At 39.9% G+C, this 17,285-nt stretch overlaps 1 protein-coding gene across 1 annotated transcript in view; it reads left to right on the top strand.

Moving 5' to 3' along the window:
• Nucleotides 1-16,523, top strand: part of LOC118797676 (mesothelin-like protein) — a 31,675-nt gene extending 15,152 nt beyond the window's left edge. Inside the window, exons 8-16 of the mRNA XM_036556952.1 lie at nucleotides 675-889; nucleotides 1,707-1,801; nucleotides 4,223-4,404; nucleotides 4,597-4,752; nucleotides 5,124-5,257; nucleotides 9,785-9,918; nucleotides 12,569-12,663; nucleotides 15,432-15,678; nucleotides 16,438-16,523. Coding sequence (XP_036412845.1) covers nucleotides 675-889; nucleotides 1,707-1,801; nucleotides 4,223-4,404; nucleotides 4,597-4,752; nucleotides 5,124-5,257; nucleotides 9,785-9,918; nucleotides 12,569-12,663; nucleotides 15,432-15,678; nucleotides 16,438-16,523 — 1,344 coding nt within the window. The remainder of the gene's footprint in view (nucleotides 1-674; nucleotides 890-1,706; nucleotides 1,802-4,222; nucleotides 4,405-4,596; nucleotides 4,753-5,123; nucleotides 5,258-9,784; nucleotides 9,919-12,568; nucleotides 12,664-15,431; nucleotides 15,679-16,437) is intronic.
• Nucleotides 16,524-17,285: the final 762 nt, after the last annotated feature.

Genomic DNA, 17,285 nt, shown 5'->3' with positions numbered 1-17,285 from the left:
GTGATCCTTGTGACTCCATGACTTTGACTTTAGTGTGGTCCACAAGCCTGGAGCAAGGAACAAAGAACCTGCTTCTCAGATTTTTCTGGCCCAAAATGCCTTTGGATGTCAAAAGATACATTGTTCCCTGCACACTGTGTCAGCTCACAGTAACGGTTCACTCTTTACACCAAACTCTTAAGAAACTGGGAAAGTTCACAGATATACAGGTTGTAAAAGGCACATTGTAAAGTTTTTAGAGGAATCCCTAGCATAGTAACAATTGCTAGACTATGAATGAACAACAGCGTGAACCAGTTTGCTACAGCGCCACCCTGAGGCAGAGCAATGTTGAAACTCTAGGTAGTTGAGAATTCCAAAGAAAGAAGCTTGCATATTGTGGATGAAGCAGCTAAACAATGAGCTTTCATTCATATTTGAGTGTCTATTTTCCCCTGATGGACATCATAATGTCATTGTAAGTTTTTTTGTCAGGGACACCCAGAATCTTGATTTTGAGACATTCAGGGCTCTGAGAGGTTTATTAGGAGGTCTTAGACCTACCAGGATCCCTGTATTTCACAACTTGGATATACTTCCCCATCCACGCACCCAAAATACATTCGTCCTTTTCAAACACTTTAACATATATAAAAACACATTCTCACATTCATATGTCGTATGTGCTCTTGTAGGGTATATCTGGTGTGAGGACTCAACAGGACTCAGGTGGAGGACTGAACAGGACTCAGGTGGAGATTCTGGGTAATATGTCCTGCACACTGGACCCCACCTACATCCAGAACTCTGACCCACTCATCCTGGAGAAACTGAAGAACTGTAGAGATCTTTCTGACACTCAGGTCACCGCCATACAGACACTGCTCTTCTCCGGCAATACTTCTTATGGGTAAGAAAGACAATGCATTATGTGCTTAAGGTGTACAGCTGTAGAACAAGCTTCAAAATGTTTAGTGTGTAATTTTATGAAGGTTTGAAACCCTAATTATGATTAAATCATTGTGCTAAGTTTTCTAATAAGCATTATAACTAATGTAAAAATAAATTAATTCATACAGCAGCAAAGATATCAAAGCCTGCAGTAGTGTAGTAGGTTCCTTTGCTCAGTGTGTCCAAGGAGCACTTACTTCAATAGGAAGAAAACATGACTGATATGCAGAATAGCTTACCATTTTTTGCATGATATGTGGGGGTAGGTGACAAATACAGACTCACATAAAGCAAATTGCTACACAATGGCTCTGCCAAAGCTGTTAACACTAGCCCATCATTAGGGACAAAATATTTACAGTAAATTTATTAAATCTATGGGGACAACTCATCACTCTAGAAGTCCATTTTATAATTAAAATATAATAATAGACAGAATTCCATTTTATATTTTTATAATACATATTAGCATACTACAACACAAACAGGTGCATGCATGTATTTTTTTAACACTGATAACAAATCATTCACCTAAAGAAAGTGTTGGGCTATTGTGTGTTTAACTGGGGTGACTTTTTTGGGGTAGGAGGGGATCAGAATTCAAAGATCAGTCCTTTATTACAACTGGACTTGATTAGTCAGTGCAGAGGTATGTAAAATGTCCAGAGTACTAATAGCTGTTAGGAGCTGTTTTGTCTTTCTTCATTGTATAGTTGCCTACTAAACTAGTAAGTGTATATATAATATAGAGTTTCATACACATTGTTTGTCTTCAGTAATTCCTCAACATGGAATCAGCAGACTCTGGTCCAGCTGGGCATCCTGCCCCTCTACTTCAATCAAGACTTCTGGGGCATATTTAGCTCTGTACGTAAAGCTGTTCAATGTATTATTTTTGTCTGTTTTGTTGTTTGTTTTTGTTTTGGTACCCTTATTATCTTGTGTTTATCTGTTTTTTTTATCTGTGTTTATCTGATGGTTGGGTGTGTTATGTAAACCTTTTTTTATGTGTTTCTTCAAGACAACAATAAAGACCTTCCTGAAGACGTTCTTTCCATCCCTGAGGATGCAGAAGATCCAGAATTGGAAACTCAGGAGATTGTTTACAGCAGCAAACAGTTTTACAAGCAAAAGCATTAATACCAAAGCCAGAGCACTCACAAGAGCAGGTACACTACACATTGCTTTAACACACAGGAGCTGTAGGATTAGATTCTGTCCTTTGTTGCTTATGTGTCTTCATAAGTTTAGTAAAAAAAAAATAAAAGAATTGCTGTGTCCCCTTTTGGATGCTAACTAGAGCCAAAACCCAAAACCTTTCACTTGAGGATCACCTGAGTGACTGAGGTTTTCAGATGTATTTGAACCAAGGTGTATATGTGTTGTGTGTGCGAGTGTGTGTGTTAGTTGTGTAAATAACAAGATTAATAATAATAATAACAATAAAAATATCAACAACAATAAGAACAACAACAACAACAAAACAACAATAATAATAATAACATTTATTATTATTATTATTATTATTATTATTTATTTATTTATTTATTTATTATTTGTAAAACATTTTTCAATTCAGTTAAGAAAATTGCTTTCCATGAGAAAATAATAAACACAATGGAAAGATGCTCTAAAACTGGGCCTTGTTAATAAGAAAAATGACAAATTTCCCATGTAGCATCAATGAAGTAAAACATAAGATGAAACAGTACATTTTCAGTGTTATACCAACACAATCACAAACAATAGAAGAAAAAGACCCAATGCACTATGCATATACTAGCCTAAAAAAACATGATCTTAATCTGAATTTAAAAACACCAATCAGGTTTGCATTCCTAATAATCTCTGGAATCTGGTTTTAGAGTTTAGGGCTCTGTAAGAAAAAAATCTTTCACCAACTGAGCTGTAAGAGATGCTGAAAGTTTGAAGTGAGCAGCCCCACATGAGTGAAGGGGTCTGGATGGCTGTCACGCTTCAACACATCAGCCAGATCTGCCACAGCTCAACCGATAAGATAAATTTTAAATTAAATTAATTTAAATTTACTTAAAATCACTAAATTTAATAAGCAAGACCTTGTAGTCAATGCTGAACTTAACAGAAAGCCAGTGTAAACTGAATAAAAGTGGAATAATACACTCTTTTCCTGGTGAGCACTCGGGTTGCTGCGTTTCAAACTAGTTAGAGCCAATTTAAGATGTTTGCACGCTGGTCCTGAATACTTGTGTCTTGTGTGTGCACCAAGGACCGATTCTGGGCTCGACTGGGGGAGGGACTCATTGTCACTAGTTTGCTTTCAGACTCAAGGATTCCATCCGAACTGTAGATTGATCTTGCTATTGCATTTGTCACTTTTCTGCATGCAGGTTTGCAGAATGGTCAGCACTAGCTTCACCTGTTTGTATCCAGCAGCAAACACACAAGCGGCAAAGAAAAGCACTTTTTCTCCACACCAATCCTCTCCCTGCTATCACAGAACTTGAAAAGTGAAGTAACTCGATAAGTTGGAGCAGTCACGTTAGGTCACGGCTAGACGTGAAATCCAGACCACCAATTTGAGGAAGACCAGAGATCAGTTGTCTGGAATGCTCTTGGACTTGAAAACAGCTTTCACATGTACAAACTCCCAAAGCAAGTGGTCCTAGTCCTGGAAATTCACACTAGTGTGAACTAGTGTGAAAATGCCCTTAGAGGGACAGCAGAGCAAGCAGCCAGTAAGTTATATGTCCTAAGAGCGTGTAATGCTTTGGAGTCTGTCCAGCTTCAAACCTTAACTTCGACCGGAATAGTGGAGGGCTTCAGTGATGAGACCCAGGCTGATGAAACAAGAAGTACATTGAGCAACTACAAACCAACAACCTGCACTCACATTTGCAGTATTCCGATCAGTCGGTTTATTATACTAGCTGACCACACAAACCAGATCTCATGGCTTCGCTTGTCCATTCATACATCAATCTGTTTCAAAGCCCCGTAATGGCATTACTCAGAAAAAAATAATTAAAATAAAAAAGAGCACACTCCTGTGATCTGTAATGTTATAGCACAACTTTTTATTTCATCCTACTGCGCAGCAGAGCGCAGTCTGCGGACATAACTTGGGCACATCTTAAAGAGACAGAATACGTTTTCCTGGCTATTAGAAGTGGAAAGGAGGAAAGGAAGAACAGCAAGGGACCTAAAGTAGAGCCTTGTGGGACACCATATTGCCCCCCTTTAAGTGGCCATGTTATGACAATAAACTCCTGGTTTCTTGGTTAAATTTCTATTTTCTCTCTGTGTCTGACAGCATGCACAACAGGCAACATCACAGAAGCAACAAGTACAGATCCCTCATTCCCTCTCGGCTATGACTCCACCCAGTTTGATGCATGTTTGGACAACGGATTCCTGAAAGAGAACATAGCAGCCATCACTGAAAAAGTGATAGAAACCAGCTTCCTGACAGTCGTTCTTAACAAATTAAACCAGGTCAGCATTACTGAAGACCTTCTGTATTGGATAATGAGCTTTTTTGTGTGTGACCTTACTGACAGTGTATGTTGGTTTGTATGCATGTCTACTATGAGGTTGCATCCATGTGTTCGTCTTACAGCATTTTGTGTTAGTGTTATGCATTTTTGTTTGTTTGTTTTTTGATGGTCTGTGTGTGTGTTGTTGCAGTTGTTCCCATCGGGCCTTCCAAACAGTGTGGTGCAGATTCTGAACGCCGTGTCTCGTGTGGCCACTGTTAGTGACATCAACAAGTGGAACATCACCACAATTGATGTACTGTCCTCTCTGATGAATTCAATTAACGGAGACTGGACCTCAGACCAGGTAGCATGTCTACGATTGCCTGTTTGTGGCATGTACTGGATTTTTAATGGTGGCTGGAACATTACTACAGGAACCAAATGATGGTCATTGCTAGCTGTGAACTCACATGCATTAACTAGGTGGATCTTGTAACATGGAAAAAACAGTTCAACAAGTCTATAGCCCTGTCCCAAATGGCGCTGTAAGTTCAGCGGTCCACGTAGGTGATCCCATCAACATGCAGACAGAGATGGCAAGGGATCTCAGCAAAATTGTATTATTGGTCATGCTCTGTTTTTAAAATGAGTTCATTTGTTTCAAGTCAGATGCCTGATTTTGTTGTATGCATTTATATGGAGACAGAATAATATGTTTGTGTTTGTGTGTTGTAGAGTAAAGCAGTGATTATGAAGTATCTGAGCGTGGCTGGTAACACTCTGGGGACTGCTGAGATAAATGCAATCGGCTCCAACCTCTGTTCCTTGGATCCCAGTGTCCTTAAAACCATCACTGCTGACAGCCTGAAGTAAGTACATTTTCAGATCCAAACAACTCAACACAACGCTTGCCAAAGTGCTGTAATACAGTGAATGGAGTCAGAAGCAGTAGGAGAATGTTCTAGACTTGTTGTCATGCTCTTTGGAGATCTGCACTTGACATTAGACTGTATGTATTACATTTAACTTCTTCTGCCCTACCCCAGTTTCTGTTATCTCTGCTTAAGACCCACAAAAACGTAGAAATTATAGATTAAGACAGTTAATTAAACGCTAATATGGTGTGATATGTACTGATGTCTGATGTATTTCATGTACATATCTGCTGAAGCCAAACATAAAAATATATCAAATGTATAAACTGGGACTACATTGGGACTACATCTACCAGGATCAGCACAGCAGAGAAACAATGTTTTGATTCTAGTTATAAATGCAGTGAAATGAAAAAAAAAAGCAGATATTTTTATTTTTAGTGCATGCTTTTCTGGAGTTCAATACATACATCACATTTTAGTTTGAAATAACAGCCAAACTGAACATCTATCTGATGCTGGTCATGTTTTTAAAGGAATATCTGGCGATACTGATTTAATTCAGATATCACCATGCATCCCTAATATCTACCAAACCTTGTTTATTGCTGTCAATTTCAGCAGTGGTGGAAAACTATTCAGTAATTGGACTTCATTACTATACTTAGGTGTTATTTTGGAAGATTTGTAGTTTAATCAACGATGCATCCAAGATATCTGGAGGAACCTGTGAATGGTCCTTCGGGCCAGTAACCCTCCTATTCCACTAAATAAACCATCCATAGTCCACGATGCTGTGAGTCCAATAGAGTATGAACAGCATAAGCAGGGGAGCCATCCACATCTAAAGGAAGGGGAGGTGCCACTGCATCCATTTCAACCTGGGAGGAGTTAGACCCTGGAAATGCAGTATGAAGCAGGAAGTTTCAATCGGTATGATACAGGAGTAACTTGTCTTAGCGCTCGGAAAGGCCCAATATATATTTAGGGCTCAACTTCTTACATGGCAGTTTCTATCTAATATCTCTAGTCGATAACCATACCAATTGTCCGGGGTACAATGGAGCAACTTTACTTTGTCTTCTACTACCATGAATGGTCTGTTTTCTAATTGTTATTTGCAGACGCACATGAGCCTCATCCCATGTTTGGATCATTCATCAACTGCAGGCAGACATTTGTGCCCCAGACCAAGGAAGTAGTGGAGGCTGAAAACCTTAAACACATTGAAAAGGGGTTATCCCTGTTGAGGAACTAGTCAGGGAATTTTGGGCATATTCAGCCCACTGTAAAAAACGTGTCCAATCATTCTGAAACCTACTACAATAGGATCTTAAGAAGCTCCCCACTTCTTGATTAAGCCCTTCTACCTGCCCACTGGACTGTGGATGATGATAAGACTAACATTGATATTAGGCTGTGAACAAATGGCCTTTCAAACATGAGAGGTGAACTGTGGACCCCGATCAAAGACTATATGTTTTGGTATACCATAAAACCAGAATACATGATGAAACAAAGCTGCAGCCATTTCCATAGCTGTGGGTAACTTGATCATTGGGATCTATCTGCTAGCTTTGGAAAATTTGTTGATGATCACTAATATTACAGTATAATTCTAAGACTTAGGGAGATCTGTAATGAAATTGATGCTGATATGAGACCAAGGGCATTGTGGGATGGGTAGAGGTTCTATGAGTCCCACCGGTAGCTGTCTAGATGCTTTACTTTGTGCACACACCCCACAGGCCTTAATACAATTATAGACATCAGAATCAACCGAGGGCCACCAAAACTTTTCCTTAATCAGCATGCCTGTGCGTAGTACACCAGGGCTTGGACCTGAGCTTGGAGTGTGATACACCAACTGTATAACCCTCTGTCTTAAGAATGATTGAACAAATTTCTTCTATCAACTTTAAGACAGAGAGTTTTACTAAGAGGGCACTGAGCAGGACTAGGATAATCTTCTCTTTCCCTTTAAATCTCATCCATTATTTTCCATCTAACAGGAGTAGGCTCAGTGATGCTTTCTCCCTTGCAAGTATTTGATGCTATTTCCCTGATACGAGATACAGCATCAACTTTAGTGTTTTTGTAATCAGGATGATAGGTGACAGTAAAATCAAAACAAGTAGAGAACAGTGCCCAATGCGCTTGTCTGGCATTCAAACGTTTAGTTAATCTGATGTATTCCAAATTGCGATGATCAGTTAGAACAACAAACAGATACAAAGATCCCTCTAACCAATGCCTCCACTCCTCCAAGGCTAATTTAATAGCAAGAGGTTCTTGGTTTCCCACATCATATTTTCTCTTAGCTGAACTGAACTTGTGAGAGAAATAACACATGGATGAATTTAGTTGGTGATCCAGATCTTTGTAAAGGAACGGTTCATACTCCTGAATCTGAAGCATCTACTTCTACTGCCAAAGGCAGAGATGGGTCTGGATGCATCAGAATCAGGGCAGAAATGAAGCAATTCCTCAAAGATTTTAAACTTTTAGTGGCTTCATCATTCAATTGTAAAGTCTTATTCTAACAGTCTTTGGAGAACTTGTCTGACGTATTGTTGGTATTCTTCCAAAGACTGCAAATACACCAGAATGTAATTCAAATATACAATAACCCAACAGTCTATCACAAAGGCAATATTCCACTTATCTCCTTCTCTAATCCTGATCAGGTTGCAGGCACTCCTTAGATCTAATTTACAAAAATAGTACTGCCTCGTAACTGTTCTAAAGCTGCCAGAACCAACGGAGGAGGATAAGGGTATTAATGGTAATTTCATTTAACTCTCTGTAATCAATTCATGGGTACAATGTATTCGAAATTGAGAGCCTCATAGATATGAATATATATTCATTGAGACCATTCAGGATTCAGGGTTAGACAAAGGGTATATTCTACTTCTAGGGGGTGTAGAGCCTGGTAAAAGGTCTATGGTGCAGTCGCAAGGATGATTAGGGGATTACTGGCTTGCCTTATTTTTTGAAAAAACTTCACTTAAATCAGAATAACAGGAGAACATATTGTTACAACAAGAATAATCTGGACTAGGCTGGTGGAGTATACTATACACGCATGCTAATAAAGTTTTGAAAACAATTAGGTCCCAATTTTAAGATATCTGTCTCCCCATGAAATAAAGGGCTATTGTTCCTTCAACCATAGAAAAGGATATCTTCTCTTCATGCAAGAGTCCCACTTTAATTTTCAGCTCTACTGTTGGTTCCTTCACAGTCCCTTCCTCCAAGCATCGGTCATCAAGAGCCTTCAGCATTGTGTTAACTAGAGGATGAATCAAGGAATGACAGCATCAGGACATTTAGGACAGGTTGCGTGCATATGCCCATCTTGACCACAGTAAAGACATAGTCTGTCTCTCTGCACCTCTGTTGTTTTTCTCCAAATGATGCCAGAATCCTTCCAAGGTCCATGGGCTCTGGAGTAGATGAATCTTGTGAATCATGAGAAGGAACAGTGAGGGGAAGTTGTAGAATATGTATCTCCCTCAGTATACTGTCCAAAGCTATTGTGGTTTGGATAAACTGGTCTAGTGAAAGGGCTTCTCCACAACCTGCCACTGTAGTTTGCAAGTCCCTTCTAAGTCCTCTTTTACACACTGCAAGTAAAGCAGGATCACTCAACCCACTTACAGCACCCAGAGTTTTAATTCGAAAACATTATCTGCTGCAGGACATGCACCTTGCTGAGTCTTACATAATAAATTGCCTACATCCTTTTTGCCAGCATGCTGAGGATGAGAACTCAGCTTGACGGGTGGAGGGAATTCTCGAACCAACAGATGTAACATGGTGTAGAACCTTTTGCATCTTATGACTAAGGTTCTCCATCTTTTGTTCCTGTTGCAACATTCTTCTAAACCTGCTGGCTCCATGTTAAGGCAAGATGAGACTCATGACAAGGGTTTGGAGTCAAGTGCAGATTTGATAAAGTAAACTCATAATCTTGTACAGGGAGAGTCCATTCTAGATACTCGCATACAAATCCAGCAAACTCACTGCATAAACACTACAGTGCTCTAGAGTGCTCAAAATTGTGCTGCACGACAAGAACAAGACTTTGCAAAGGACAAGATTTAGACAATATGCTTACATACAAAATGGCTGCTACAAAAAGTCAGGTGACAATTACTCTGGAATTTGGGAGATAGTGACCTTTCTAGGTGCAGAACTTCAGCAGTAGACCTGACAATCTTCACATGCCTGGTGTAAAGCTTTTGTAAGAATTGACGGTCCACTTAAATCTAGTGGAAGTAGTGAAAGTTTAAAAGAATAACATTCATACCCATTGAAATACCTGTGCTGAGAGAGGTGAATGGATGGATTGAATGGATTTGCTATTTCGTTTTATTGGTCTACAGATTTTAGTGCTTTCTCATCTGTAGCTGCATGATGGGTCTAACAGCCAACAACAATGTAGATTCACTCAGTCTTGTATGTTCAAAACTCTTGCAAAAACTCCTGAGTTGTTTTCTTTCTTCCTTTCTGCAGGTCAGCGAACGCTGTGAATGCATCCTCATGTTCCATCGATCAGCAATCAGCTCTTTACAGCATCGCAAAGTCCTCATTCAGCACCCAACGCAGCGACCCCAGAGTATACTACCAACTCATCAGCTCTTACCTGGGTAACCTCCATACACACGCTATGAACAAGTTCTCATTTCACAGTAAAGCATCCGAGTTTTTAATCTTTGCAAAACATTGTGAAGTAAAAAACAGATTTTCCATAATATAAAGACAGAATATGATGCACTTTTACAAATAAATTAAGCCAATCATAGCACACCTTTCATTAAACTCCTCCCCTAAATACAGAACATTCTGTCACAGCTTAGCAAAAGCAACAAGGCCCAGGCAGCTCTGACCAGCTTTCAGAGTTAAAGAGAATGTCATAACATGTATACGTAATGTGTATTTAAATCAGGGGTTTGGATGAAGAGTGAACAACTGAAGACACAAGAAGAGAAATGTTAGAATATCTGGCAACACATTAAATTTGATACTGAAGTACTTTCACACTCAAGTACATTTAACTGTGAGTCTTGGGTTATTTTGGCCGTTTTTGAATTCCTTTGATTTTACCTTTATATACCACATTAAAAAACACCTAAAAACATGTGCAATGCTCAATGTGACTTTGGCTGTGTTCGTTTTCGACTTAGCCTGACTTTGGCTTGATGGTTAGCGTGAACTGCTGATGACTGCAGGGGTATAAATACACAACCGTTCATTCTAAGACTCTCACAGTGCCCTTCCTTTTCTGAGCTCAGAGTAACAGCCAATTGTGGTGTTTGCCTTTTTCGTTGCTGATGAAACCAAAGCACTTAAAAGTTTACTTTAGACACGCATCAAATTAAATGTAGGTTACGTATATTGAAAACATCTAGCATGATGGGTTCAGGTGTCTGGGTGAAAAGTCACACATGGAGTACCTGCTAGAGTCACACTTTTAGAGAGATGCTTTTTTTGTTTCTGTTCATACTTGAGAATTACAGTTTAAAAGTTACAAAATTACAAAGGCAGCCATATTGCCAGGAAGATGACAAGAAATCTAAAGAACAAATTATGATATACAATCTTTATTTCTTTTAAAATAACAAACTCCTGAAGTAAAAGGCTTTTACAGCCTTTTTAGTGGAAATAAAAACTGTAGTGTTTATGGTGGCCGAATGTAAAAAATAGCTGCCAGAAAAAGGAGAGAGAACCAGAGGAGATAATAGATCTGAAGTTCTTAGAATAAAAAAGTAATATGTTACAAGTAACAGAATAAAAAAATAACCAAAAGTAACAGTAACAAGTTCTTAGAATAAAAACCCTGACTTCAGAAGCTGCAGACAATTTGCTCCAAGCCAGATTAACTACTCAATGTCACAAGCTGTTTTATTAAATTATAATACTTCATCATCCTTCCTGGATCGGGGCCTTGCCATGGTGGAAGGGCTTGTGTGGTCTAGGGATCTTCTGAGCTAAGTCATCTGGAGCAGTATGCTCCTGGTAGGGTCTCCCAAGGCGAACAGGTCTGAAGTGAAGACCCAGACTAACTTGATCCAAAAATCCTCCATGACTAAGGGACACAGGAAATCATGTACCCTGCCTAGGAGAGGGTTACTGGGAACTACCCTTGGAGCCAGGCCTGGGGGTAGCGTTCCTTGGTGAGTGCCTGGTGGCCAGGCAGCCCATGTAACCCACCCGGGCTCAGCCCAAAAAGGCAATGTGGGGGGACTGTGTGGGCCAACCACCAGCAAGGTCCAGCATGGGGGACCAATGCAGTGCCATATAGGTGGTGGGATATGGCAGGGAGGCTCTTGGTGGCATGGAACCCTGCGGTGGAAACTGGCTCTTGGTACGTGGAATGTAACCCAAGAACCCCCTGGTGGACATCAGTGATGAGCGAGGCCATCAAGCTGGATGGCTAAGAGGACTCCCGACTCAGCAGATAGTTACCGACAGACAAAAAGGCGGCAGCGGCAATGGTGGCGGAAGCAAAATCCAGGGCATGGGAGGAGTTCAGTGAAGCTATGGAAAAAGACTTTCGGTCGGTTTCAAGGATGTTCTGGATAACTATCTGGTGACTCAGGAGAAGATGGGGTAGCTTCACCCAAGCTCTATTTGGCAGGGGTGGAGAAACTCTGACTTCAAATGAGGATATTGTCAGTCAGTGGAAGGAGCACTTTCAGGCACTCCTTAATCCGAAAGACATGCCTTCCTCACAGAAGTCAGGGCCAGAGGCTTCTGGCATGTCAGGCTCCATTTCCCTGGTAGAGGTCACTGAGGTAGTTTGCGAGCTCGTCAGTGGCAAGGCACCGGGGGCGGATAAGATTCGCCCATAAATGCTTAAGGATGTTTAGGGCGGTCGTGGCTGACATTCCTCTGCAATATCGCATGGAACTCAGGAACAGTACCCTTGGACTGACAGACCGGGCTTTCTTCGCAGGATGGCATGGACTACTGGGACGAGACCCCAGGGTCGTCCTAGGACCGACTGGAAAGATTACAGCTCCAAATTGGCCTGTTAGCAGCTTGGAGTCCCTGGAATGAGCTGGAGGAAGTTGTGGGGGACAGGGTTGTCAGGGATTCTCTGCTCTCCCAACTGCTACCCCAACCCTGTCGGGACTAACTGATTGATGATGACGATGATAATACTTTGTGGCTTGGTTTCTGAATGTATCACCTTTTTCACCGCTCATGAGTTTTCATGTCTGAGAATTTGTACTGTCTATATTTTACGTTACTCAGTCTTGCCAAATGAATACATTATTTTATGTATGTGTTTAGGTGGAGCTCCTGTAGAGGATATAATTGCTCTTTCTGCTCTCAACATCAGCATGGACATCACCACCTTCTTGAATCTGAACCCAGATGTGATCAAGGTATGAAATTGTCATCTAGTTGACTAGAACAAAGTGGCTCTACTAGGCCCAGCTTCTTTAGTGTCAGTTATGCTGTTCACCAATGCAGGACAAAGCTGTTCTTGCCAACAAGAGAATGTACTAAAGCTCACTTGGACAGGTAATGTTATGCTTTTTCTGAAGAAGAGGTGTTAGGCTTCATCTGCTCAGTTTGCTGGACCTGCACTAAATGTCCAGAAGTACATGGTACATACTATTCAAATTTAAGCCCAACCCCATTTCTTATTTGTACCCATTCTCCTCGTTTTCTAAGTGTCTTCTTGCCCCTTGGAACTGAGTTACAAGGGTTAGTGGTTGAAATCTTCCCTATGAAATGAGATCCTCAAATAAAAAGAACATTATTTCAATAACAGGCTATTAGCACTGCTAGGTGACCCTGCTAGTCAGCAGTGATAGCAGAGGAAGGTAAAGTTCAGTAACCTCGCTGCTGGGCTTTAGTCTCATTTAGGGCATCATATGCCTTCAAAGAGGGGGGTCAAATATTTATTACTACTCTCCCCTAATTCTTCAGTTATATGAAGGTGAAGTCAGCTATTCGCCAGCTTCTCGTTGGAATTTTCCCATTCCAGTTACATTCTGGCACTTCAGGTGTTGGTATTGCTGGACTATTTAAGGTGGAACGTGAAATTCAGCTAGCTAGCTACCAAGACATTAGCATACTACAAACGATTTTTATGCTTGTATTAAGAAAAAGTCCATAATACACTGAAATGACTTTAAGACAATCTAAGACACTAAAATAATACAATTGTTAACATAATTTTTAACAGAGAAAATTCTCACATTTTTGGGTTTCTTTGGTTGCTTGTGCAGCCATCTTGCCATTTTTTCTTTTTCTTCTCATAACACTGAGGGGTAGGGCTAAGTGGTAGGGGTCAGGGGTGAAGTGGGATTGGGCCTTAGTCTCAGAGTATACAAAAATGTATGGTAAAATCAGTACAACGTTTCTGAGACAATATATTAATGTATGCGCCTATATAAGCTTACATATCTGTTTTTTTTTTGTTTTGTTTTTTTATGAGATTACATGTCTCACTCCAAAACTATGGACAATAATATAGAGTAGCTCCCTCTTTTGCAGTTGTAACAGCCCCCACTCTGCTGGGAAGCTTCCCACAAGATTTTGGGATGTGTCTGAGGGAATTCGGCCCATTTAGGCAAAGAGTATTTGTGAGGAGAGACACTGATCTGAACAGTCCATTTCAAAGTGTTGAAAGCACATCCGCTTAAAAATCCAAATCTGCTGCTTTCTTTGCTCAAAGCATGGCTTTGCTACATCTACCAGGCCCACTAGCCTCTCTTAGTGACTGGGGTAGTGAGGGTCCAGTACAGGGGTGCGCTGTTTGCAGCCGTGCTGGGAAAACATGCTGTCTAGCATTAGCATGACATTCACTGCCGTGAGTGAGCAGGTACCCAAGTTGAGATGGTACATATTTCCACATTTAAACAGTGCAGTGAAGAAGTGTGCTGACAAAAACACCACGCTGTAAGCAGTTTCATTTTAAAGAGAAGAAATGTTCATGTGGGGCTGTTTTAAGTTCATCCGCTGTTAGCACTGGAAAGGCTGTGGTTTTTTTAAACTGTGTTTGGCGCTTTTTCAGCAAATTAATGATGAAGCTGCGTTATGGACCAAAACCTTGAGTATATGAGTTTGTCCAGCGTAGGAACTGGACCTGGGGCCGTATTACAGAAACTAACTCTGAAATCTGATCTGTTTAGTTTCCATGACGACTTCACTGAATTAAACTGAATTTTGGACAGTATCTATTCCAGAATAACAGCTCCTACCTTCATAATCTCATCATGAACTCCAGATAAGAAAACAGCATCACACAAACATCCTAACTAGACTAAACCTCCTAAATCCTGTCCTAACTTTAGGATGAACCCCAACAGGGTCCTCACTTCTGTTTAAGGTCCGTTTCTATGGTTTTTAGGCAGCTGTGTCAGCAGCATAGTTCACTACCAGCATAATGAGCTCCATTTATCTCTACTGTAAAACGCTGCTTTCACTGTGAGATGATTTTCTTTTCTAACTCTGCGTTTTAAAGATCTCAGACGCTGCAGACTCGATCTCCACAGCCCCTCTGATTACCTTCGTGTGTTAATGTTGACGATGAAATATTACAGTGATGGTGGTGAATAATGAGGAGACGGAGCTGAACGTGTGTCTGTTTATTAGGAGGAGTAACGTTAGCGCGCTCGGCTAAAGCGTTTGGGAAATGGAGACTGAAACTGGGGAGCGGTGACGCTCTGATAAACAGCAGGGGGCGCTCTCACAGTATTCACAACTTACAGTTTATCACACTTTTGTTTTGTTTTAACTTTTTTACATCAGTAACAGCAGCTTAACTCACATGTTATTTTGATGACATTTACGTTTCAGCTGAGCACATGTTGTTGGTTTCTAGGTAACAGACAGACAGTTGATTGTCGCTTCGATTGAGCAGGTTAAGATTTCCTAACTGAAGATAAGATGCTGTAAGATAAGATAAAATTCCTAAATTAAGATCAGATTTGCTTTTGCAGTACAAACTTGTGGGAATCTTTACCTGCCAGATCTTAACTGAAAACTAAAGAGAGGAAGTTTCTGTAATAGTTTTTAATGGTTTGAATAAAATTAGTAAAACTTAAAAAAGAAATTATATAGTTTTTTCTGTACTGAATGATAAATTGTGAAGAAAAATTGTATTTTATTGTACTGATTGTATTTTATGTTTGTGTTTCAGGCCCTGAATGTGAACACAGTGATCAACCTGATGGGACGGAACAAGGCCGACCTGAAGCTGTTTGAGAACACCACAACGGTCAGGATGTGGGCGGCTCAGCAGTACAGTTCTGATTTGGCGTTACTCGGACTTTCAGGAGGCAAAGCGGACCCCGTCAGCTCTACGGCTGCACCGGCCACTACAGTCACAACACTACTAACTAACACCACCATCACACAGACCAACCAGACCGTCAACGCCACGACGGGTAAGACACTGTTCATCAAAACCAGTCATTCATGGAAGAACCACACAGCACTGAGCTACAGAGAGGGGGAAACAGGAATTCAGACATTTCGACAATTTTTGTTACTTGCTGTGCATATTTTCACTTTATATTTACAATATATTTACAAATAATTGTAGAGTCTCTGTTCTAGAGCGGTTCTGCGCTCTTCCTCACAGTAACTGAGATCTTCCTCGTCTCCTCTTCTGTAGAGTCTCTGTTCTAGAGCGGTTCTGCGCTCTTCCTCACAGTAACTGAGATCTTCCTCGTCTCCTCTTCTGTAGAGTCTCTGTTCTAGTGCGGTTCTGCGCTCTTCCTCACAGTAACTGAGATCTTCCTCGTCTCCTCTTCTGTAGAGTCTCTGTTCTAGTGCGGTTCTGCGCTCTTCCTCACAGTAACTGAGATCTTCCTCGTCTCCTCTTCTGTCTTCAGTGTGAGAAATGAGGAACAGTCAAATTCTCAAATCATTTCTGTAACACTATCACAAGTTATTACTTATGCACTGTAAAAAAATGGGGTTTATCTTAAAGTCAATATCTGTGCTATCTTAAACTTTAGAGATTTTAACTTATAAAAATGTATTTAATATACTTATTATAAAAGAAATATTGTAAGTGCAAAGTGCACAATATATATGTTCAAAATTCAGTTAATTCAAAATAAGGCACTTTAAGGCACTGTTTTTTAGCTGTTTTAGTCCTGTAACTGCCATTAAATTGTGTGTGTTTGTGTGTGTTTCAGGTTCCGGTGTTGTACATCGTGGTTCAGGACTGTGGCTCGTCTCTCTGTGTGTAGGACTTCTGACCATCACACTGCACACACTATGATAACCATCTACCCATCTAACCCTCTTACACAGATCACTTCTAATGCACTGCACACTAATTTAACGTACTATATAGTTTCACTTAAGAAAATACTGCTCAGTATCTGTTTAACTTCTTTATAATTCTGCAGACAAAATCACTCCAGTAATATTTATGTATTGTCTGTAGATATTTATAATGTTTGAGCACATTAGGTTACTTTTATTTTGATTTAAACTGGGAAGGGACTAAGTTAAATTTTGAAATTCTTAAATTTTTTATTTAATTTGATCATGCTTAATTAAGTTCTTTTTAATCTTGATTAACAAAAATCTTAGTGTTAACTTCCTCATTCATGCTCAATAAAATTAACATGGAACTACTGGTTTACGTGTTTGTTGTTTTGTCAAGTATTTTATGATTTAAATTGGCAATAAAAAACTTCAGAAATCTCTGAAGCTCTTTGATGGTTGTGGGTGTGGGCCAATTTAATACTTCATCAACCTTATGGTTATTGAGTTGATTTGTTGGCAAAACTTGTAATGAAATGATAAAAACCACAAGCAAAATGTTAAGTATAGAAATGTCCAAAATATGTTGCAAATATAAATAATGATTATATCATGCTTAATTTTTCAAATAAAAAAAAAAAAGATTTTTACTCACTTTAATTATTGTGATATAAATGTATTAGTAATTTTGCCAGTTTTTGCTTTCATTTCTTTCTGTTTGCTAAGTTGGCTAATATCTGTTTTGCTTCTTGATTTTTTTATTTCTGCAATA

Source organism: Colossoma macropomum, unplaced genomic scaffold (genome assembly GCF_904425465.1).
Source record: "Colossoma macropomum unplaced genomic scaffold, Colossoma_macropomum, whole genome shotgun sequence".
Lineage (NCBI taxonomy): Eukaryota > Metazoa > Chordata > Actinopteri > Characiformes > Serrasalmidae > Colossoma > Colossoma macropomum.
The sequence above is the reverse complement of the archived record's forward strand: the minus strand, read 5'-3'. Positions and strand labels throughout refer to the sequence as shown.